Genomic DNA, 24315 nt, shown 5'->3' with positions numbered 1-24315 from the left:
TCACTACTCAGTAGACGGCATTATCTCAGACAGTCAGGATGAGGCTCACTCATTTTCAAAAGGTCCTCCTCTCTGTGGTCTGCTCTGAGGGAATGGTGGATGGCATGTGCCTCTTGGAGTTGGGGTGGAGTGGTAGCTGCTGGACAGGGTCAGCGTGTGGAGTCTGAGACCAGGAGTGCAAGGTCATCAGTTAACTCCTCAGGAGCTGCTGCAGTTGAAGCTCAACCCTGGAGCTTCAGCTCACAGGTTAGTTTATAAGGAGGAAAAGCCCAGTCTGCCCTTGCAGTGTTTTTCTTTCTTCCTGACTCTTCCCTCCACCTTCTGACTGGGGCATGTTTTAAGTGGAGGGCTGGTCCTGATGATGCTAATAGTATTCAACCTGTTGAACAGTATGTGCCCAGCACTGTTACATTGGATATCTCGTTTAATCCTCCCAATGAAACAATCCTTACTTGACAGATGAAGAAGTTTGGGCAAAGATAGTTTAATTACAGTTAAGCAGAAAGGAGGTCCAAGATTCCAGCTCAGGTCAGTCTGGCTCCAGAGCCCATGGTCTTTATAAAGTTTTGTGAAGTTACCTCCTTGTATTCTACCGTGATGTTTCCCTCTGGGGTGTCATTTTCCCTCTTCTGTAGGTGCCTAGCCTTGTCCTGTTCTCGGTATTCTTTGCTCCTCAGCTTAGTGTCCAGGACAATGGAAGTTTTTTTTTTTTTTAATTCACTTTTGTATATTCATAGAATTTAACACAAAACGTTATACAGAGGATGACCATATGTTCTGTTTATGCCTCTTTTCCCAGTGCAATAATTAATAGTGCTTCTTTTCACTCTTAAAAATGTCCCAGTTTGAACAATAAATTATGTAGTCACCCTACTTGCACGCGATTGGTTTTCTCAACCCAGGGACAGTGGCATTTTAATAGAGGACCTTTAAGACTCAAGAAACAAACCCCAGATGGTAAGATTTTAAGCACTTTTATTGCCCAGTGAGCAGGAGAATTTAGACGAAGGTTCTGCTCAGCACCCCACAAATGTACCAAAAAGAACTATTTCTAAGACCAGACTTGAGGCCAGTAAGGGTCACAAAGTCAATTAGATTTATCAAGACAGAAGTCCCACTGTGGCTGACATGCGAGGCCAGGAAGCGTGGAAGTGCAAAAAACTTAGGCTTTCTCATTTCTCCCAAGCAAAAATGATCCCCAGCCTAGCACTTGGCTGTCCTTAAGCCCCTTAGCCTTCCTGCAGCAAAGAGCTAACTGGGCTTAAGCTATTCCACCATGCTGAATGAACTCAAGCCCGATGGGAGCCTGGGCTCTTGTCCCTTTGCTTTTTTCTGGGATTCTGCTCATCTCTGACTCTATCCCTGTACCCTGGACATGGGATCACACTCACCCACACCCTTGGTGTGTACAAGTCACACTCCAGATTGTGTCCTTGCTCCATTTGCAGGCAGCTGAAAACTGCTGTGCATATGTCACTTCACACTTGAACTGGTTTAATGTTTTTTTTCCTTTAAGTTGCAATCTACAATTCAGCCAGACAGGCTTTAATGAGCATTAAATTGTCAAGCCTTTTGTTTCCCTTGCTATTTCCCAGGCCATAGAGATTCTGTGTTTGGTTCAGCAACAATTGCTGAATCTTAAACAAACCATTTACATTTTGACATTAACTATTTTATGAGTGTAACTTTTTCATTGTCATTAGAATGCTTCTAACAGAAGGCCTTTTTAATGACTTATTAGTAAAAGAGTTAAAAGGGTCTATAGAAGGTGATTCTTAACATTTTCTTTGAAGGAAACAAAAAAAGTAGATTTTTATCTGAATTCATTGGGTAATAAATACATGCAGACTTTTAGCCTTTCTCCTCCGAGCTGAGGCTTTTGCTCTTGCTGAGGTCATTCTAGGGTACCTTCCTGGTCAAGCCCTCCGTTTTTCAGATTACAGTTCACCTAATATTGAAGCCCCCCTCTTGCACAGTTACTTGTCTAATAGAGTCCCTCTCTGCATGGTTCTGTCAGCTGTTAATTTTGTCTAATTAGAGGCAGGAACTATTTTCATTCTTCACTTTGGCCCCAAGATGCTTAGCTAAGGACCCTGTGCACTCTGGGCCCAATCAGGATTTGTCTACCAGCTGACTGGACAAAGAGCCTCAGACAAATAGCATGCTCACAAACGAAACCATCCATCATTCTGTCTCTGGAAGCTCTGAGTAATTGGGGCTGTTCTCCAGTGTTTAAAGATCTCCACAGAATGGAAAGTCTTGACTTTCCTTTTAGGCTCCCATTTCAGTGTCTGGTGAGTCAGGCACAAAGGCTTTGGGCAAGACTAGTCCTCCCAGTTTTGTTTCTGCATCAGGGAAGCTCTGTGTCTTAACCTGGAGGAGATCTGGTGAGCCCTGAGCCTAGCCAGGAAGTCTGCAGACCCACTCCATCCAGTTTTTTTCTCTGTTACAGAGGAGAAAGTGGACTGAAGTGGCTGGGATACATGGTCCCACAGTCACTCGAGCCATGAGATTGGCCATATGAAATGGAGCTGGCCAAGGAGGCCATGTTGATCCACCCCCATGGAAAACCAGTAGGAGCTTTGCCTCTCTTGAGGCTGTTCTTGCCTCTTGGAGCTGGAACTAATTGTTCACAAAGATCTTTTCAAATAGCAATAATGCAGAATATTTGGGTGGTTCACCATATTGTTCACCATATTTAAACTGTCAGAAACCTTAAATATCTAAGCAGAACCTCAGCAAACAAAGGATATTTTGGAGACTTGTTATGTATGTTGCACAGCAGAGAGATTTGTAGTCTATACGACTTCCAAATCCTGGAAATGAAGCATTTCAGTGTTGTCATTTTCTGCTATAGACCATCCCACGATCGTTGCCTTTCCTTTTACTATTGAGAGATGGCTCATTCATAAACATTTCTGCAGTTGTGTGGCAAAAGCAAAATAGGCTTTGCTTAACTCCATTGGCTCTGATTGAGGGGATGAGGCGGTTGGGAGGAAAGGTGAGTGATTTCCCAGCACATGTCTCAGAACTCTTGAGAGCGGGATTTAAGTGAATAAGGAAGTTCCTCTTGAGCCACTAAATGCCTGTTGAGAAGGCGTATTGCCTGCAGCTTGAAACGAGGATGGCCAGTGATCTTCCTGGGGTGCTCATACCCTGCCACACCAAGCTGTCTGTTCCTGTCAGCCTTTAGCACTTAGGGGAGCTGGTATAGACCCATCTCACATCCACTCTGGGTTCTCTGATAGACTTGATAAATCTCACTGTGGAAACTTTCCATATGATTTAGCCTAAATTTCCTTCTGTTTAACTTCGTTGATCCCACCTTGCTTTCCTCAGACTGCCTGAGACAATCATGGGAGACATTTGTTGAATATTTCTAGGGCCACAGATAATTTTCCTTTAGCTCTCTCTCTTCCATGTTCCCCACTCTGTGGCCTCCCGTTCAGTTTAGTTCAGTTCAGCCTCTCAGTTGTGTCCGACTCTTTGCGACCCCATGAACCATGCACACCAGGCCTCCCTGTCCATCATCAACTCCCAGAGTCCACCCAAACCCATGTCCATCGAGTCTGTGATGCCATCCAACCATCTCTTCCTCTGTCATCCCCTTCTCCTCCCACCTTCAATCTTTCCCAACATCAGGGACTTTTCAGATGAGTCAGCTCTTCACATCAGGTGGCCAAAGTATTGCAGTTTCAGCTTCAGCATCAATCCTTCCAGTGAACACCCAGGACTGATCTCCTTTAGGATGGACTGGTTGGATCTCCTTGCAGTCCAAGGGACTCTCACGAGTCTTCTCCAACACCACAGTTCAAAAGCATCAATTCTTCAGCGTTCAATTTTCTTTATGGTCCAATTCTCACATCTATACGTGACTACTGGAAAAACCATAGCCTTGACTAGATGGACCTTTGTTGGCAAAGTAATGTCTCTGCTTTTTAATATGCTGTCTAGGTTGGTCATAACTTTCCTTCCAAGGAACAAGCGTCTTTTAATTTCATGGCTGCAATCACCATCTGCAGTGATTTTGGAGCCCCAAAAAATAAAGTCTGACACTGTTTCTATTGTTTCCCCATCTATTTCCCATGAAGTGATGGGACCAGATGCCATGATCTTAGTTTTCTGAATGTTGAGCTTTAAGCCGACTTTTTCACTCTCCTCTTTCACTTTCATCAAGAGGCTCTTTAGTTCTTCTTCACTTTCTGCCATAAGGGTGGTGTCATCTGCATATCTGAGGTTATTGATATTTCTCCTGGCAATCTTGATTTCAGCTTGTGCTTCTTCCAGCCAGCGTTTCTCATGATGTACTCTGCATATAAGTTAAATAAGCAGGGCCTACCTTTAGCCGGTTCTAATTAGCTTCTTTGATCCTTCCTCTCTGTCTCTCCCTCTAGCTTGTTAATTACACTTCTCCCCCATGAATTCTTCCTGTACTGGCCTTGTCTGTCTAACTAGAGGAGCTGGGAATGAGAATCCAGGGCTCCTCAGTGGGAGGTGTTACCTTCTTTGTCCCGTACCACAGGTAGCGCCTCCCACTTCTGAGAAGCCTGAAAACCCAGCCACTGTGCCTTTCTTAGCAGAAAGGTAAGAACAATTTTCATTAAAGTACAATATATTATGATTTAAAAAGCTGTTATTTGAATGCTTGGTATTTGCCAGGAAGTGTGCTAATCTCTTTATATATTATCACATTTCATACCCACAGCAACCTCACGAGATAAATATTACTAATTCCTATTTTATAGATGAAGAAACTGAGGTCCGAAGAGGTTTAGTAACATGTTGCAGTCACACAGCTTGAAAACGCTGGAACTAGAACTTGAACATGGGTCTCTCTGACTCCAGAGCAGCTTTTAGTCAATATTTGCTTTTTGAGTTTGGGCTTTTTGATAAGATGAAAGTCCAGATCACTGCCTCTTAGATCACCAAAAACATGCTGGGATGTCAGCTATTTACCCTTAGTGTGGGAGAGGGTTTTTGAACTGAGATAATAAAACTTGGTGCGGAAGCAAGTTTGTGTGGTGCTATGGGTCTTTAATATATCTGGACCCTTGGAAAAACCTCCTTCTGCAAAAAACAAGAATCTCATCAATTTTTGAATTGCTCTAATTCTTAACTCACTTATCTGATTGTTTTATCCCTCAGAAGGTTAAGGGAAAGGGCTTCACTGAAATGGTATTCTGAGTATCATGAATGATTTGTTTGGTGAAGTGAAGGTGTTGGAAACTTTAGTAGAAAGTGGCCATGTTCAGAGAAACCAAGGAAAATACAGAACTTGGAGTTTGAGGGAAAGCAGATTTTAGAAGGTCCAGGGAAAAGCAGATATGATGTTTGGGCAAAGGCTTTGAAGGGAAGGATGACTCACAGTCTGAACAATGAAATGTGCTTAGTACAGTCACAAATGATTACTGCAAGGAACAGAGAGGAGACACCTATTCAGACCAATAAGGCAACTTGGGGAGTTGTTAGTGTTGAGCTTTGTCTAAGAGATGATAAAGGGGCCTGTAACCAAGAACAAACAGAGAACAAAAGGTGTAGATCTCCGAGAACACTGTCAGGACTGGGGTGCTAAGAGCAAAGGACCTGCCTGAGCAGTTGGTGTTTGGAGTGAGGCATGGCAGGGAGGACGTTGGGCCTCCTGCCCCAGCCAGGTGACACAGTGTAGCAGGTGACAGAGGGCTCATTGCCGTCCTTCTGTTTTACCTCTTCACTTCTCTTTTAAGGAGAATGGCCCTCCTGTCAGAAAGAGTAAAGCAAACATGGTTAAGAAGAACTTGAGGAAGGAGAGAGAAGAGCCACTGGCTTCTTAAAACTAATTAGGGTCTGAAAAATCAAATGAAAGCTCATGGATATCATCATGAGACTGTGCACATATGGATGTTTAAGCATCACTGAGAGAGGAGTAAGCAGACATGGTAACTGTTTTGCTTTTCAGAATAACAGGGCAAGTTTTGAGACCTCATTTATGAGCATTTCTAAAGAGAGGTGATCTCTTGGAGTTAGTGTGGGTTCCATGAAAATAGAATGATTTAAAGCTTCATATCCCTTCCTTCCTCCTTCTCTTCCTTCTACAGAATAGTACGTTCATCTTACATGTACCACTTGATGACTTTTTAAAAGTGAATATACCCATGTAACTACCACCTGAGTCAAGAAATGGAACTTTATCAGCACTCCAGAAGATTCCCACGCTCCCTCCTAACTCTGATTTCTTTTTTAGAAAGATTTGCCAGCCTAGAAGTTAAGACTCAGTGTTGTAGACAAAGAGGGAACCTGCATTTCAGAAGTATTTGTCCAAGCACATAGGAAAGTGACATTTTAAATTTTGCTGTTACTAAATTTTTAATTTTATAAATAACCCACATTCATTGTTTTGGTTTTTTTTTTTAATCTTACCATACAGGAACAAATACATGGTGTCAGTCCACTCATACCATTTATAACTGGCTTTTTACCTGCTCTGCTTGTATTCAGGGCCGTGTTGGGGAACCCTTGCCTCATCAGAGGGTGATAGGAACAGCCTTCAGGGATCTGACCTAGGAGGGCCTAGTGTGAGTCAGTTTTGTGATACTACTACCAAAAACTTGGATATGGCCTCAGGTTTTAGGAACAGATGGCCTTGGGACAGAGTATTAATTATTTTAAATAAAAATTATTAAGTGAATTCCAGAACTAATGGATGAAAGTTTGATGAGGAACAGGTTGTCTTCATATCTCAAGAAATCTCCCCACAAAATACATGTCAATTTCAAAGGGACAAGTAGTATCTTTATAGTGGAGAAATCTGGCAGGTACCACCACGATCAAGTAATCAAAGTGAACCCAACCACTCTTGAGCCTGAATGACGTCACGTGCCGCCTCATATCAGGCGCTGAGAAAGACAAGATGCTGCTTTTGTGTCACTCCTGCCAACGTGCACTGCCTCAGTCTAACCAGGAAAACACGTCAGCTTCAGGCTGAGGGATATTCTACAACTTGCCTGTTCTCTTCCAAACCGTCACCGTCATGAAAGAAGACAAAGACAGACTAAGGAAGGCTATCTCAGAGTTAAAGGAGATGTAGAGACTTGCTTCTCAATTCCATGATGTAAGGCCTGGGTTGGACCTTGAACTAAAATTATTTTTCTATAAAGGATATTTTGGAGACAGTTGGCAAAATCTGAATATCTGTAGATCATGCGTCAATGTTAATTTCCTCATTTTGGTAACTGTACTGTGGTTATGTTCTTAGGAAATACACACTTGATACATTTAGGGGTAAAGGGGCTTCAGATCCCAGGAAAAATGTGTAAATATATAGAGAGAAAATGTGGTAAAATGGTACCAATTTGTGACTCTTGATGAAAGTCTTTTTTCATTTTGCCACTTTTCTGTGAGTTATTTTTCTGTGTGATTTTCTGTGGTATTTTTAAAATTGTGTTTATTTATTTGGCTGCACCAGGTCTTAGCTGAGGTAGGTGGGCTCTTTAGATGCGGCCTGTGGAATCTAGCTCCCTGACCAGGGATTGAACCCAGGCCCTCTGCACTGGGGTCACGGACTCTTAGCCACTGGACCACCAGAGAAATCCCTCTACGGTAGTTTTTTAGTGCCTAGTCTGAAATGATTTGGACTTCCCAGGTGCCACTAATGGTAAAAAAAAAAAAAAACCCAAACAAACCCAGCAGCCAGTGCAGGAGGTGAGAGGTGCAGGTTTGATCCTTGGGTGGGGAAGATTCCCTGGAGGAGGGCATGGCAACCCACTCCCATATTCTTGCCTGGGGAATCCCACGGACAGAGGAACCTAGTGGGCTGCAGTCCATGGGGTCGCAAAGAGTCAGACACAACTGAGCAACTTAGCATGCACATGCTGCAGTGATTTACAGGTGGGGCAGGGAATGCCCAGGTGACTGTGAGGCAGTGCTGTGTTTGAGGGCTCCCAGATGTCACGAAGGTTCTTCAGTGCCCCTACTTCTGAGCCCCCTTTGTCTCTCCCAGGGTGGGCAGGTTATCATTCTGTGTGTTTGTGTCTGAAAAGATGTTCTGGAGATGCTCTCGTGAGCTGTATCATTGTGGTGAGCTGTGGGCGTCCTTCACTGGCTTCCTTGACTGGCAACTGTTTGGGGACTGTATTTGAATGGGTCCTGTGACACTCCCTTCTTTTCTTCAATGTCCAGATGGAACTTCTAAGGGGCCCAGCATGGTTCCCACCACAGTTACGTGGTTTGAAGCTCATTACAGGCTGGATGTCTTTATTTCTCCTGGCAGCTTTATTTCTCCTGGCAGCTTCATTTTCATGTGGAAGAGTTGTATGTGTTTTTTTTTTTTCCCTAAGTTGGTAACTGTCCATGTCTTGATTGATTAATTGATTGCTTAACCACATTAATCCCTAGATGGTAGGCTAGTATAGATCGTTAATGAGCCTGTTTCAGGAGTACACATCCTGCAAGTTCTTGTGTTCACAGGTGACCCAGGGCCGCTCGCTGGGGCTCAGAGAAGGGACCTTTCTCTCTCTGAGTATGCACAGCGTCATCAGGCAGGATCACAAATGATTGAGCCTGAGGTTTCCCCCTTTCCCCTCTGCACAGCATCTTCTGAGAGAGCATTTCAGAACAGTGGCAGCTTTGTCTTCTGTTATTAAGACAAAAGGAGTGATGATTGTCCTACCTAGAAATATCGCAGGGACTCAAGAGAGAGCACATACCCGCTGTGTCCCCCGCATGCTGTGAGCAGGCCCGACATCTCGGTTTGGGCTGGGACTCTGGACCACACAGGCTCTACGCTAGGGGTCTCACCTTAGTATTTCCTCAGCCCCCATTGAAGCCATCAACCCAATCCGTATTTCCTGTCCTTTCCCTTTCTGTTTTTCTCCTTTTCCACTGATTCAGACTCCTTTTTTAGCCCTTACTGTTGTGATTCACCCATGAGCATGCTGGGTGAGCAGATTCTGTGCATTTCCTGTTTCTGGGCACACGCCCCCGCTGCCAGCAGTGCCTGCTCCACGGCCCCCGTGCATTGCAGAGGACCCCACAAGGAAGAGGGCCTGTGCTTGACTTACTGCTCTGCCCTCACCATCTTGAAAGCCGTCAGTTTTAGAACAAGGGTCCCACATTCCCTTGAACATTATGTAGTTGAGTCCTGAGTGCCAGGGAGGGAGGAGGGCACTCCTGCCTCTGAAGCAGGCAGCATCATCCTGAGCCCCCGTGGCCAGGCCTGGCTGCCCACCCTGAGATCAGCTCCACCACCCCGTCAACACCCCCCCGACACTTGCTCAGCCTGGTTAGCTAAAACACAACCTCTGACCCTTGGTAGGTTCCCACATCGGTCACCCCAACCCAAACTGTTTGGTTTCTGCAAATGCAGTCTCTTCCGTTTCTGCAGTTCCCCCTCCCCCTGACACCAAGATTTACCGAGGAGCAGCTGCTGCTGTCCCTCTGCACTCAGACAGCTGACTTGCCTGCTGATTGTGAACATCCCAGTAATCCAAGTGCTAATGGTGTTTATTCAGCCCAGCCAGCTTAGCCCTGAACAAGGTTTATTCTCATTTATCTTATGGGAGACGAGCTATGTCCTTAATATCCTTCTGTTGACTTTGAGCACACCAGCGCCACTGATGTCGCTGAGAGACATGCCGGGCCCCTGCGCTTTTAACTCACTCACATCCTTGGTTGTCAGGATTCCACCCATCGTCCGGCCAGCAAGACACCCCCAACCCCACGCCTGCCCCCAGGCTCCATGGCTGTGGCTCTGATCCTGTGTGTGTGGACTGTGAGGGGCTGAGACCAGCATACATGTGCCTAGGGCCTCTGGGCTGAGGAGAAACTGTGTTCTCAAGGATATGGTCTGGCCACAAAACGTGTACTGCAAACGTATGGTGATTGTAATCTTCCAGTCACAATATATTGGCTGGCATTTTGGTGCTCACTGGCTTTTCTGTCTTTAACTCAACGTAGTTTTAGCTCTGCCTCCCAGGTGAAGACTCTGAAGCAAAGGGACTCACCTAAGGCCATCAGCCATTGTTTACAGGATTCTCGCTGAGTATTCTCCTGGCCCTACCCCTTGCACATCCTGTAGACCTCACTCTGCGCTGTTTGGGGGCACTTCTTCCCCCAAAACATAGCAGAGAGCATTCAGAGCCCAAGGCTGAGCTCTCAGGAGAGAGGTTCTCTGAGAGCAGGTTGGTGTCTGCCCTTCCAGGGCGGACTGCTCAAGAGAAGCCCTTCTCCACTGTCCCTGATGGATGGACTGAGTGCCATCTAGAAATGCGAGATTGGTCTTTTCCACCCTCCAGCTGTGTTTCCTCAGCCCCTTGACTGGACAGCACTAGAAGGCTGTTTTCAGAAGGGTTTTGTATGGAGTCTCTGGCATATACATGGAACCACTGAAGCCCTGAGCCCTGGGTTAGGGCCTCGAGTTACATGGGTTCTCTCATTCAGGCTGGTCAAGGTGTGGGCCCAGGGCTGCCAAGGCCACACTCGGCTACAGGCCCACATTTGGCCAATGGTCCTATTCTTCTTACCCAGTCTTCAGGACTCTGCTGCTGGGAAAGAGTAGATTGATTATCTCATGAAAGTGATTCTATCAAGTAGCAGAAGGCACGAGGCTTTCCCCTTTTCTCTCTGGTATACTTCTGTGTTTGCGCTCTATTCTTTCCTACCCTGGATGGGCTGCCCTGGATGGGCTTCCCTCCATTTGGAGGGGTCGGGATGGACCTGGCTGCTGTTGGCTGTAGGTACCCCTGGCTTGCAGCACACTGTCTGCTTTGTGGAGAAGAAACTTCTGTGTTCTGACTCCAGGGTCAAAGACTGAAGGGCTCTGATGGCCCATCCTCAGCAGCCCACTGAGGGCCTGGTGAAGGGGGAACATGAACCAGTGCTGGGCCAGAGGCCCTTACCCATCAGGACCACAGGGAGTGGGAGAGTCAGTCACAGGAGGAAGGAAGGAAAGGGTGTCAGAACCTGGTGAGGAGAAAGGACGCTGGGCAGGTACAGACACACACCGCACCGCAGCACAGCGCCGGCCTGACCTGTGCGTGGTGGGCTGGCCTGCCTCAGAGCGTCCCTCCAAGTCCTCTCCCACCCCTGGGTCATGGTCCTGACCCGGGCCCTTCTCCTGGGCCCTCTCTTGTGTCTGTGGGCCCTGGAGGCACCTTTCCAACTCCCCACGTTGCCTTGCAAGCGTCAAGGAAAGAGAAGCAGGAGCAAATTCCACTTACTAGGTGGGTTATGGGTCCTGTGTCTCCCTTGCTCAGCCACAGCCTGACTTGCCCTTGTGTCAGGGGTCAGCTGCACCTCTCAGCCCCTTTCTCTGTGATTCTTCAGGGCAGCCCTCCACTGAATGGTCTCCTAGCCTCTCTGAACGTGCTCATATTGTTCCCTGAGCACATGACGGTCTTCTGGTCCACAGACCATCTTCTCCACCTGACTCCCAGTCTCCTGCAGTCTCGCTTCTTTTGGGCAGCCCTGCTGGCTCTTCCAGACCAGACTTTCCTATTCTTTCTCTGAACCCCACAGACCATAGGTTCAGAGCCACCTGGCAGGGCCTAAAGTTAACATAGCCATTCACTTATTCGCCTGCAGCCTGTAAGTGGAGTATGGTGGTATGGCGTCTCTCCTATGTGTGGAGCCTGGCTTGTCAGTGTTGAGCGGCAGAGAAGAGGCTGAGTGTCTGCGAGGATCTGTTCTGCATGTGGGGCGTCTCTGAGCAACTAACTGCCCAGCCTGTGCCTTCCTCTAGATCTTCCCTGGCACAGTGCTGTGCAGCCCGTTCTACCCCACATCAGGCTTCTGTGGACAGAAATACTGGGAAGCCATGTCTTTTCTTAGCTTTGGGCATTTTTTGTTTACTCCCACTGGCTTATTCTTCCTCTGGAGGATCCTAGGGATTTGCCTACAGAGTACGTGCCCTCCCCTTGGCCTCTGGTAGTTTGTTTTTTACTGTTTGTGCTTTGGTTCCCTCTGGGGTTTGGGTCTTCTCTCCCATTCTACCAGCTGGGACCTGGGTGGGCAGAGACCAGTCTTCTTCATGTCTCTCCCTTCCCCCAACACTGCTCAGGCTGGTGACAAGGAGGTGCTCCAGGGCCGCTCAGGCTGGGCCTCCCTGGGGGCCCCTCCGCTCCTGAGCTGTGTCGCCTCTCTGGGTTTTGTTCTCAGCAGATCTATAGACGAGAACGAGGCTTCACATGCTGTCTTTGAAGGAGCTTGTCTGTGCCACTCTGGGGGCCCGCTGGGGATGGGACTCCTCTTTGCTGTTCCCTGAGGCTGATGCGATGTTGGGCCTCCTAGCCCCCCCTTCCTTGGGAGACTGCATCTGACGTTTATATGAATTTCTCAGCGTGGTTGACTTCTTTTCCTAGACCCTGCCTGTTGCGGGTGAGCGTTCCTCAGACACACGATGGCAGAGACAGCCCTAATTAGCTTACCCTTTGATGAAGCAGCTGCCTGTCTCAAGTTGGGGGAGCAGGGGGTAGGGGAGAGGCTCAGCGCCAGACTCCCAGCATCAGCACCCACCTGCCTGTCTGGAGAGGAGCTGTCAGCCTTCCTCCCCAGGGACCCCAGCCCTCTTCTCCAGACGGCTCTTCAGACACGAGTGAGGTTGCAGTGGGAGAGGCCGGCACCCACCCTTGTGTCCTTTCTGCGGAGGGGATGCCCCTCCCATTTCACAGCAGGCAGACTGGCCTTGTGCGCTTGGTCTGCACTGAGCCTTGAAGCCGCCGCCTGGCAGGAGTAGAGGGTGGGCCGTCGGGCACTCACTGGGCCCCATGACCGTACTGTCCAGCCAGGGCCTCTCCGTGAGCCGCCTGCTCTCTCTTCTTGCCCGCCTCCATTTTCTCTGAGTTTTGGACCAGGAATCGTCTCTGATTTGTCTGTATCCTGAGCATCCTGCCTCCTTCTCCCCATGCTGTGAGGGCCCCCTGCCGAGGTGGGGGTTTGGAGAAACAGGTGCTTTTTGGGTCTCCAGGGTACTTTTTGGCGGCCAGAGCGCGAAGAGAGTGGGGGCCCTCTGTGTGCTTGCATCTCACCTCGGGCCCAGCCCCCACCCTGTCCCCTTGCTGCTGGTCTCAGGCTTTCACTTGCCTGCCACCTTTCCCAAGGTCTCATAAGCTGCTAGTGAGGGCATCTCAGTCTTCCTCGAGGGCCTGACTACACAGGTCCCTGCACTTGGCTCTCAATCCTTAATTCATCACCAGTCTGGTCTTAGAAAGCAAATGGTTCCCAGCCATGTCCCTGTCTGGCACCCTGCCCCAGGGGAGGTCTCACCCTGCAGGCCCCCCATCCTTTCATCCAGGAGGGCTTTGCCTGAAATGTTTGTTTGAAGCTCATCACTCTTTTCTCCAGCCCAGAATGGGGACTGGCGTTCCAGGGGCAGCCCTGGGTTTTGAGTGTTTCATTGTTGCCCGTTTGCTGGTTGATGCAGTCACAGTTGTACTCGTGTCAGCTCACTCACACCCTGTTTTCCGGGGCCTGCGCCACAGCAGACCCTGTGCTGGGATGCAGGAACAGACACAGAGTGGAGAGTGCGGCGGGAGGCAGCTGGGTTGGTCCTGTGTCAGGATCTCCCCAAGACCAGAGGCTCCCTGGATCCTGTTCTTTCTCCCTGCCTTCCTCCCCATGCTCTGTCTGTGTGCGCCACCCAGGAGGGGAGAGGGCGGAAGAGGCCTTGCAGCTCCACACTCCATTAGTGTTTCCCCAGAGCATAATGCTCCTGGGATCCTGGAGGCAGCTGGGGAGCAGGTATGGCTGCCTCGAGGAGCCTGGAGGAAGGCTTTCCATTGGAGGGACCCTGAAGGAGCACGTTTAGCATAGCAGGATCTTAAAATGGGATTTCCATCCCCAGATCACCCCAGCCTGTTGGCTGATGTGGAGTGGATGCTGGCCTGGGGCCCTTGGCCCTGTCGCCTGTGCCGTAGGCCATTTGCCCAGCTAAGTCCTAGCCTGTCCAGAGTGGTAATCCCCCCTTGTTCTTCCCCAGGGATGGGCCACTGTGGCGGCAGCCTCCTTACCTGGGCTGGGCAAAATCATGCTTTCTTGTTCTTCCCTACAGCAACCCAAAGGTCCAGGTGGAGGCCATTGAAGGGGGAGCCCTGCAGAAATTGCTGGTCATTCTGGCCACAGAGCAGCCTCTCACCACAAAGAAGAAGGTGTGTTTCTGCCCTTTTTTCTTGTTCAGACCTCAGCACACCTGTAAAACCTAGAAGGCGAGGGTCCCTCTCCAGGCTGCACACGTCAGGGATGACCATCCCTGGGTGGCATGGGGGGGAGGGCCTCTCTCTGAAGCAACCGGGCAGCCTGTGAGATGTCTGAGGCCTGGGTTCAGCTCCCAGGTGCTGTCTCAGGTTCAGCACCCCAGGTCCTGCCCTGGGCCTCTGTTTGTCCACTGGGTGATGTTGAAGGTGTCTGATGTCTCTCCTGGCTCTCTCAGCTTTGGGTCCTGGGGTGCAGCTAATCCCGAGGGTGGCGGGTGGAGCCAGAGAAGGGGGTACTTGGGGCTCCGCCGGGTGCCTGCCCCAAGGCCTGGTTTCTGTGGCCCTTCACCCATCCAGGTCTGTTTCTCCCCAGGCCCTGTTCGCCCTGTGCTCCTTGTTACGACACTTCCCCTACGCCCAGCAGCAGTTCCTGAAGCTGGGGGGGCTGCAGGTGCTGAGGAGTCTGGTCCAGGAGAAGGGCATGGAGGTGCTGGCCGTGCGTGTGGTCACCCTGCTCTATGACCTGGTCACTGAGAAGGTGAGTGCCCGGGGCCCGGCCACCCCTGCCCTCTGCTTTGTGTGTGCTTCTGGTCATTTGACCTCCCCCTCCCCCAGTATCTGCCATCCGTCCCTCCATCCTTATAGTGGAGTGACCTGAGCAAATGTGCCAGCCTGGAGCTGGGCAGGGATGCTGTGGAGCCCAGGACTTCTGAGACGTCAGGGCGGATGTTCTGTGGGAGGTGACTGCTGAGCTCACACCTGAGAGCTGCGCAGAGTGGGAGGGAGGAGGGGACGCTGGCAGTGGTCAGGGCCAAGTGTGCAGGCACAAGGGTCAGTGTGACCGAAGGCCCAAACAGCCAAGATCAGCCCTCCATGGAACGAAAGTTCACGTGTGGTGGGGCGTAGGGTAGGGGCGGCCAGGAGCAGGTGGGGTGGAGCAGCTTGTATCTGGAGCCACCACAGCAGCCAGGAGACGAGGAGCCGGGCTGGAATAACAATGAACCTGAAGATTCTAGAAACCTAAAGGTGCCTCCTCTGGTTTGGGAGCTTTGGCTCTGGGCCGGGCTCAGACTAGTTGCCATCAAGGGCCCCAGGGGCTTGCTGTCTCAAGGAGACTTGGTGCCCAGCCCACTTTGGTCTTTGTGAGCTTGAAAAGTGTCTTAATTAAGGAGAGGGTGAAACCAGCCAGGCCTGATTCTTAGTTCAGCTGCTGCAGAGAGCTCTGGCAGGGTTTTCTCTGTTGCCTCTCTGGGGCCACACTCTCCCCACAGCAGACTCGGATTAGTGGAGCAGGGCTGGGCAACCGCGGGGACCACGCTGGAGCAGAGGGCCGGCCCCTTCCTCATCGCGCCCCCCCACCCCCGCCCTGGCTCTGTGCACCCCTCCCCCAGGCCTCAGGCTGGATCAGGGTTGTCCATTGCTGCTTTTCTCTCCACCTCTTGGCTTTTGTTTGTGTGCATTCGCTCTCTCTGCCTCTCTTGTCCTGTCTCGTCTCTCAGTCTGTCCCTCCCCCTCTCTCTTCCTTCACCCCTCTGAGCTGCAGAAACCTGATTTCTCAGAACAGCAGGCAGCCATGTGGTGCTCACACTCAGTTAATAAGGCCTGGGTACAGTGGATGTCCTGGGAACAGGCCAGCAAGCCTGGGGAAGGATGTGTGCATTGGTCGGCTTTTCCCGGGAGAACCCCGTCACTTTCCTGTGGTGTCTTGGGTGTCTCTGCTGCCCCCAGCCCTGGCACAGAGCACTGTGACTGCATCATCCCCAGGGAGCCGCTGCTGGCAGTCTGACCAAGGCTCTCTGAGTCAGCTGGCCCAGGAGCCGGACTGAGGCTTTGGGGTGCCATGAGGATCAGGGAGGGCCTGGCATCTCTCTGCAAACAGTACGAAGACAGCCGTCTGTCTGCAAGAGGAAGATGGTAGAGGGGTTTCAGCCTGAGCGTTAGAACAGATGGCAGACGTGCTCTATGCTTGAGGCCGTCAGCGTTTCTTGTTCTATGGTTTCTCAGAGAGAATACACTGGGGATGGGTACAGGGCTCCCGAAGGAAGAGGTGTGACAGGGTGCTGGGGTGCCATGCTCTTTGAGGGCATCTTTGGTGTGGAGAGGTAGTGGCTGGACTTTAGAATTCCCAGGAGAGTGTGGACCCACCTCCCAGATTATCAGGCTCCTCGGTCCTTGCCCCTTCCATTGTCTGCCAAACCCCAAGCATTTCTTCTTCTGTCCCTTGGCTCTGGGCAGGCCCTCTACTAAGAAACTGTGTCCTGACATCCGGGCTCCTGCAGAGCTGGGACGCTGCCTCTGGTCATGAACCCACGTCTTCCTGTGCCTCCGTGGAGCTGAAGGGCCCTTCTGCAAGTGTTGCCTGGGTGTCTGCCTGCCCAGTGCCATGCCCGGCCCGTAGTCCCTGCCCTCCTGGTGCTTCCAGGCAGGAGGAGACCCTACTAAAGTGTGTGGGCCCTGGAGGCTTACGATCAGGGCCCTGACTCTTCGGGGCAGTCAGGGGAGTTGCTGAGTGAGATCTGAGGTTGAGTCAGGGTGACTGTGGAGTTGGTGCTGGGTGAGAGGGTGCCTGGAAGTGCGAGCTGCCCCTGCACAGGCCCTGGGGGAGGGTTAGTGTGACAGGTACCAGAGCGAGGGCACCAGTTGGGAGGCATCCGAGCGCCCGGGGGCAGGGCCTACAGAGCCTCCACGTCCCAGGGAGGGGAGTCTATCTTTATCATCAGAAATGCCCAGTGTGAAGGGTTTGGGGTGGGTCCTGGAGGGGGCAGGCTGGGCCCAGGAGGCAGGGGACTGAAAAGTACAGTGAGGAGCAGGGCCCCTGGGGCAGAGAGCTGGCAGGACTGGGGTGTGTTTTGGGGGTGGAGCTGGCAGGATGGGAGTAGGTTAGGAAACGACAACCATGTCCCTCTCAGCATTTTCTGTGTCAGAAAGCTGACCCTCTGCTTCCCTGCTTCCTCTGCCGGCTCTGAGAGCCCCAGAGCCATCAGGTGGTCTGCTGTGGGCCCTGAGCTTTTTCTGGGCTTTCTTCTTGCCTGCCCTGTCATCTACAGGCCCCACTCTTCCCTGGAGTTAGGGCAGCGAGTCTTTCTGTCTTCCTGCGAGTACATTTAGCGCACCCACTGCTGCTCCTCCTTCTCTGCATACCTTCCTCTGACGGGTGAAGTAGGTTGGTAGACTCCTGGTGGTGTGCTGTGATCATGCAGTGGTTAGTACTCTGCGTAATGAAATGAGGTGGTAATCTGTCAGGTCGCAGGTATTCCCTTCCCTGCCTCTGAATGCCTGCCAGGATTGGTGCCCACCACATTCTGTTGGAGCTGGGTTTCTGCACATCACCGACACAGGCCATGTGTGAACTTCCTGCCCAGACCTCCCTTGGCGTAGAGGCCAGGGATGCGCAGGGCTGTGTGTGTTCTGTGCCCAGCCTGGCCCTGGTGCCCATCCACCGTAACAGCCTGCGGGCTACAAACATGAGACGGGCCCAGGCCCCTTGTCACAGCCCTCCTGTGTGTGTGAACCCTCCACCCTCCTCCCCTTGGACAACTCCCACAAGCCTCTCAAGACTCAGGGAAATGCCAGCCTCCTCTCCCCGCCGTGCCCGACTCCTCTGAGGGAGTAGATCTGTGGTTGTGGTGGTGATGCTGCTGCTGGCACAGCTGACGTTTGACGATGGTAAAGCTCACTTCGTTGGTGGGCTCCGTGTTCCGGGCACTGGCTGCATGTTCGCTGTCCCACTGAGTCCTCCCAACAGTCCTGAAGGGGCTTCGTCATCTCGTCCACATGAGAGATGGTGACATTGAGTCCTAGGGAGGCTCAGTGCTGGCTCAAAGCCATTTGGTCATTCAGCTGTCAGTGGTGGAGCAGGATTTGAGCCCAGACTATCTGCCTCCACCCCACCCTGCTGGACAAAATGCATCGTGACAGATAAGACTTGCTCTGCTCGATTCTGAGCTGCTTGAGGGCAGGGATCCTGTCCCCATCTTGGTTTCTTCAGCACCTGGCACATTGCGGTTTTTTTTTTGATGAGTGGATGGATGGACAGATGGGTGGACTGGACGGGCTGGAGAGCATGTGTGGAGCTGTGAATCCAGCTGACCTTCCCCCCGAAGGGCCTTTGAGGCCCAAGGGTATGGAAAGAGAGGGGACAGGCTCACGGGTGAGCCAGGTGCCTTCAAGTCTGAAGGGCAGAGCTGACGGCGCTCCGTGTGTTCTCTGTCCGTGTGCCCCCCCCCCCCCCGGCCGTGCGGACGGCAGATGTTTGCGGAGGAGGATGCCGAGCTGATGCGGGACATGTCCCCCGAGAGGCTGCAGCAGTATCGCCAGGTGCACCTCCTGCCCAGCCTTCAGGAGCAGGGCTGGTGCGAGATCACCGCCCACCTCCTGGCACTGCCAGAGCACGACGCCCGCGAGAAGGTGCTGCAGACGCTGGGCGCCCTCCTGGCCACCTGCCGGGCCCGCTTCCATCAGGACACGCAGCTCCGCAGGACACTGGGCACCCTGCAGGCTGAGTACCAGGCACTGGCCGCCCTGGAGCTCCAGGATGGCGAGGACGAGGGTTACTTCCGGGAGCTCCTGGACTCCATCAACAGCTTGCTGACAGAGCTGAGATGAGGCTGCCCCTGACACCGGGATGCTACTTGTGAGACTGAGGGGCACCAGTTTGGGTGGGCTCTTCGGGGGGTACCAGGTAGAAAGGAGGACTTCCCTCCTGGGGCCTGAGCATCATCTGGGCAGTGCTGGCTTGGCCATTAAATGGAGGCATGATGGCCGATGTCTGCTGTGTGTGTGCAGTCTGGGCACAGCGCGTTGGTGGTCACTGGGTGACAGGCCCCTGAGGTTCCCTGGTGACGGGCTGGGTAGTCGCCTGGTAACAGGCCCTATGGGAAGGATCCAGGCCTAGGAGTTAAGAGAATCCCAGCTGGACCCACCTCTCTCCCACTAGTGGCTCTGTGACTTTGGGATGACACTTAACTTCCCTGAGACTGTTTTCTCTTCTGTTAGAGGGGAATGCCATTAAACACGAGAAGACACACAGAAAGCACCACACCAGTGTCCGGTGCTCATGCTCGTCCCTCCTCACCCAGCTGTGCAGGGCACTCTGCCCCCTCCATCCCGTGCCTGCATGTTAGTTTCAAGGCCGGTGGCAGAAGCCTGAGGGCATCTCCACACACAGGGGTGCTGTGTCAGCCCAGGCAGCTGATGGGTGAGGCTGGAGCTGTTCATTGGCGCTGGGTCCTGGGTGGTGGGACTGGGGGAACTCGGTGCACTCTGGAGGCCTTTGGGTGGAGGTATCATTCTGGGAGAGGAATAATCTCTCTACAGCTGGTAGTGGGAGCCCAGGCCTGCTGGGCCCACCTGATGGAGCAGAGGGGCTTCTCCATGCCCTTGCCCCTCTTCTGCATCCATGTGATCTGCACTGAGCCGGAGGTGGCAGCCTTGGAGGCAGGGGCAGCTGAGCCTGACAAGTCGCAGCCCCCACCCCGGAGAGGCTGAGCCCCAGGCTGGGAGCCTGCTGCAGGTTGCCACAGCAACCCCTGCTCTGGGCTTTCCTGATTTGGATTCTGGTGCGTTTGTTTTTCAGCTTTTCCCAATGCACCAGAGGCTCGCTCCTGCTGCTTAGGCCGCCCCTCCCAGCCTCTGTGTAGAACTCTCCCCATCCTGGCCTTGCGTGTAGAAATCGAAGTTTCGCTGAGCTGAGGGCAAACTGAGGCCCAGAGGAACCTGGGGCAGGTCAGTGGCCTCAGCCTTGCTCCTGCCCACGGAGAGCCTGGGAGGGTTGCTGCGGCAGAGTGTTCTCCTGGGGGGCAGGAGGGAGGCCAGGGTCTGTGCAGTTGGGGTAGGATGCCTCAGGGCCCAGGCATCATGGGGCTCAGACCAGAGTCCATAGAGTTGGATGCCTGCTGGCTCGGGCGTCATGGGGCTCAGACCAGAATCCACAGAGTTGGATGCCTGCTGGCTCGCAGCCTCTAAACCTGTTAGTTGCCTTCCTTGTACATTTCACAGATGAGGAAGTCATGGCCAGGGAGGCTGAATGATCTGCCTGACGTCACAGGCGGCGAGGGGCAGAGCTGGAGTTTGCTGGGTGGAACATTCTTCGGAAAGCTTGAATGTTTGGCTCAGAAGATCATTTTAATCTGACAGGCGGTGGTGGGAGGGCCAGGAGAGATGGCCGAGCAGGCCAGGTACACAAAGGTGCTGGGACGTGGGAGTGAGTGAGGGGAGGCAGACAGTGCCAGGCGACTGAGCGCACAGCCAGGTGATGGCACTGCGTCTACCGTCTCCTTCACATACACAACACAAGGCGTCAGCAGGGGTGAAGCTTGGTCTGCAGTCTGCCTTCTCAGTGGCCTCATCTGGGTCGTCTTGGACCTCTGCCTTCTTGGTCCTTAGTCTCGGGCCCTGACAGAGCCTCCCAGGAGACAGGCACAGTGTGACCCAGTGCTTGGGCCGCAGGGGTGTGGCTTCTGGTTCCACCATCCAATTTATCCGCAACTGTTGTCTGCAGGTCTAGGAGGAGCCCTTGTCTGCCTTCCCTTGGGTGACATCGGGACCTATGGCCAAGGAGTACAACCTGGGCTACATAACATGATGTATGGCAGTGAATGCTGAAAACTGGGAAGAAAATTAAAGCCCAGAATGGGTGATGAGGAGTGTCAGGGAAGGCCTCTCTGAGGAGGTGCAGTGTGAAGAGAAGGAAGTGAGGCAGTGAGCCCTGTGGGATCTGGGGAAGTTCTTTGTATATAAGGAAATAGCAGAGGTAGGGACATGGCTGGGGTGTTGGAAGAAAAGCAAGAGTCGGTGGAAGGGAGAATAGTAAGCACCACGAGGAGGGCGGACCCTGGCAGCTCTGGTGAGGACTGGAGCTGCTGCTTTGCGATGGGGGCCATTGGAGACTTGTGAGCAGAGGACAGACCCAACATGACTGACGTTTTAACAGGACCACGCATGTTGCTGTGGTGAGAATAGATGACACAGGATGGAAGCAGGCAGCCCACGCAGGGTCTGGCGTAAAATCCAGGTGAGAGCTGATGTGGTGTGAACCAAGGTGATGATGGAGAAGGTGATGAGAGCTGGTCAGACCCCACCTGTGTTTTAAAGGTCACTGTGAGAGGACGTGCTGACTGACTACATGTGGTGTGTGAGGGAGAGAGAGGCAAGGATGAACTTACCTCAGGACTTCAATAAAGGGTGAAGCAGCAACTGGAGAGCCATGTTTTAGAAAATGAACCTTGACCTATAGCTGTGGTCTTACCCAAAATTTAACTCAAAACCAAATATAGGCCTAAATGAAAAACTGTAAAACTTTTAGAAGAAAACAGGAAAATAAATATTTGTGACCTTGTGTTAGAGTTTTTAGCTATACCACCAGAAGCACAATTCATAAAGTTAAAAACTGATAGATTGAACTGTATCAAAATTAGAAACTTGTTCTGTGAAATTAGGAAAATAAAGACAAGCCAAAAACAGGGAGAAAATATATACTTGGCAAAAAGGATTTGTATCCAGAATCAATGTCAAAAAAAAGACTTGACAAAGGATTTTGTATCCAGAATATATGAAGAATTCCCAAAGCAAGAAAACAGTCAACCCAATTTTCAAAAATAAAGATTTGCAAAGACATCACCAAAGTGGATATACAGATGACACATAAACAGGTGAAAAAAATGCCAGTGAGGCAGCATCTCAGTCTCATTCCTAGGTATTTACCCAAGATAAAAATCTTTGTTTATACAAAAACTTGTGCTTGAACATTTATATCAACTTTATTTGTAAAAACAAAACTGGAAACAGGTAAAATGTCCCTTATCTGGGGGTGGATGGACCAACATGGTAAAAATCCACACTCTGCTCCATGTGGAAAGAACAGACCACTATGCCCACAGCACATGCGTGCATCTCATGCTGCTGACTCGAAAGAAGCCAGGCTCAGAAGGCTGCATACTGTTGCTTTATTTATGTGACATTCTGGAAAAGGCAGAACTATAGGGAAAGGGTTTTTTCAGGACTTAGAGGACATTTTGACGACAATGGGGTAGCACAGTGGAATCGTAGGGAGCGTGTTGGAACTGTTCTGTGTCTCAGTTGTGGTTACACAACCACCACGTGTGTCAAAATTCAGACACCCTAGAAAGTGAATTTTACTCTGTAAATTATAGCTAAAAAATTGTAATAAATACTTCCCTGGTGGCTCATATGGTAAAGAATCTGCCTGCAATGCAGGAGGCCTGGGTTCGATCCCTGGCTTGGGAAGATCCCCTGGAGGAGGACATCGTAACCCACTCTAGTATTCTTGCCTGGGAAATCCCTTGAACAGAGGAGCCTGGTAGGCTACAGTCCATGGGATCACAAAGAGTTGGACACAGCTGAGCAACTAACACTTTTAAATACTCAAACGTTTCCTTAGCATTTGACTGTTATCTGTGCTTCCGAGATTACTTTAATGTCTATCTCATCTGATGGTGGAAGCACTAACCATGCACTCGAACTTCTTTTCCCAGCTCCACCAGCAGGACACCTCGTGGGTGGCTGGAAATCTGATGTCGTGGGAGTATTTACACCAGGGAAGTTGGGAAATGTACAAATCAAGGCTTAATTTATTGTTTTGTTGATTGTCTAGACTTAAAAGAGGGTGATGAAGAAGACATTAATGCCAATTAAACTTTGTGTGTCATCTATATTTAGCACAAAAAAATTGAGGAAATTGTCTTACAGTATTTGACAGATATTATTTGATTCAGCAAAGTCATCATTCACTGACAAGTGAAATTCCCACATATATTTTTGTTCTTTCACTTCCTTACTCCTTCAGGTAAACAAAAATATCAACCAACATTCATGTAAGAACTAGACTCATTTGTCAGTTTCAACCATAGGTTGGTATGGATGCAAGATTTGAGCAAAAATCAGAGAAGACCTCAGTGGAATTTAAGCTGTGTGGAATCGAGAGTAAAGAATATTACATATCTCGTTGCTTGTGAGTTGTATACTGTAATTCCTTTATAGGAGTAAAATGTGTAACAAAATATATGGATATATATATGCAACCTCTCCCCATCCCACCCTGAAAACCTGGTTGTTGCACATTATTCATCAAGCAGAAGAGAACCAAGGTCAGTGGCCTGGACCAGCTGAGTGTTAGAGACCAAGATGGGGAGCATGTTAAGGAGACTCAAGCAAGGTGAGTGAGGATGTGATGGTGGAAATCTGGAGAAAGTGTGACAAGGAGGAGAGCGTGGCTGCCAGCAGCACGTGGGGCTGAGAGGAGGGCAGGACCGAGCGGGGAGAGTGATGGTGGGCACTGGAGACGGTCCCAACGTTCCCCTGAGGAGCTCTGTCTCAGGGGAGGGAGACGTGGACCCAGGAAAGCTTTTTGTCTCCTTGTTTTAAACTCTGGGGTCTATGACAGCATGTTTTTGTGTGCTGATGAGAACCATTGGGAGAAGGCAAACTTGGTCAGGCAGGAAATGGGGGGGCGAGAATTGAGGGCTAGAATGCTTTGGACTGCGATCCAGTGACTAGTCACGGGGTGGCCTCACCCAGGAGCCTGGAGAATCCCCGCACACTGACACGCAGTCCTGAGGCCCCGTGCAGGAACGGGCAGGTGTAGTGGCAGCCTCTGGGGCTCCTGAGGGCTGGGCAGAACCTGGGGGCGTTAGAGGGGCTGTCTTAGCAGCTGGGAGGAGGGGCTGGGCGACTCGTGAGCTGTGTGACTTGGGTGACGGAGTCGGTCCCCACTCCTGTAGTTTGAGGGGCAGTAATAGCAACACATCACGGGCAGCAAACGAGCGACGGGGGGGATGTGGGTGAAGGCCTACATGGGCCCTGGGTGTGCCCAGCATGCAGCAGCTCCTCCTCTTCCTTCCGTGGAGGGTGATCCTTGCCTGGGTGGAGAGTGGAAGCTGTGAGGATTAAGGCTGCAGAAGTGAGGGGGGGAGGACCCTTTGAAGTGTCTGCCCAGGGGTTGTGGGAGGCACTGCCCTGTGGTTAGCAGGGGAAGGGGGAGAGCAGCGGGGCTCTGCCCACCCTACTTGAGGTCGTGGCCAGAGCAGGGGTGCGGGGCGGCTGGGCCCAGAATGCCAGGCTGAGACGCCAAGGGGAGGAGCTGGCCTGAGGAGGTGTCACACAGGGAGGTGACACTGAGGGTCGTGGCTGCCCTGGC

The 24315-nt window shown here is 51.4% G+C and overlaps 1 protein-coding gene across 50 annotated transcripts in view; it reads left to right on the top strand.

The window, feature by feature from the left end:
* Positions 1–18927, top strand: part of SIL1 (SIL1 nucleotide exchange factor) — a 286900-nt gene extending 267973 nt beyond the window's left edge. For all 50 annotated transcript variants that reach the window (XM_081500941.1, XM_081500916.1, XM_081500900.1 and 47 more), the window contains 3 exons: positions 14021–14117; positions 14536–14700; positions 18411–18927. In XM_081500941.1, the coding sequence (XP_081357067.1) occupies positions 14021–14117; positions 14536–14700; positions 18411–18767 (619 nt within the window). In that variant the 3' untranslated portion in view covers positions 18768–18927. The remainder of the gene's footprint in view (positions 1–14020; positions 14118–14535; positions 14701–18410) is intronic.
* The last annotated feature ends 5388 nt before the right edge of the window (positions 18928–24315 follow it).

The sequence above is a fragment of the Giraffa tippelskirchi genome, chromosome 6 (genome assembly GCF_054371585.1).
Source record: "Giraffa tippelskirchi isolate mGirTip1 chromosome 6, T2T-mGirTip1v1.2.pri, whole genome shotgun sequence".
Classification (NCBI taxonomy): domain Eukaryota; kingdom Metazoa; phylum Chordata; class Mammalia; order Artiodactyla; family Giraffidae; genus Giraffa; species Giraffa tippelskirchi.
The sequence above is the reverse complement of the archived record's forward strand: the minus strand, read 5'-3'. Positions and strand labels throughout refer to the sequence as shown.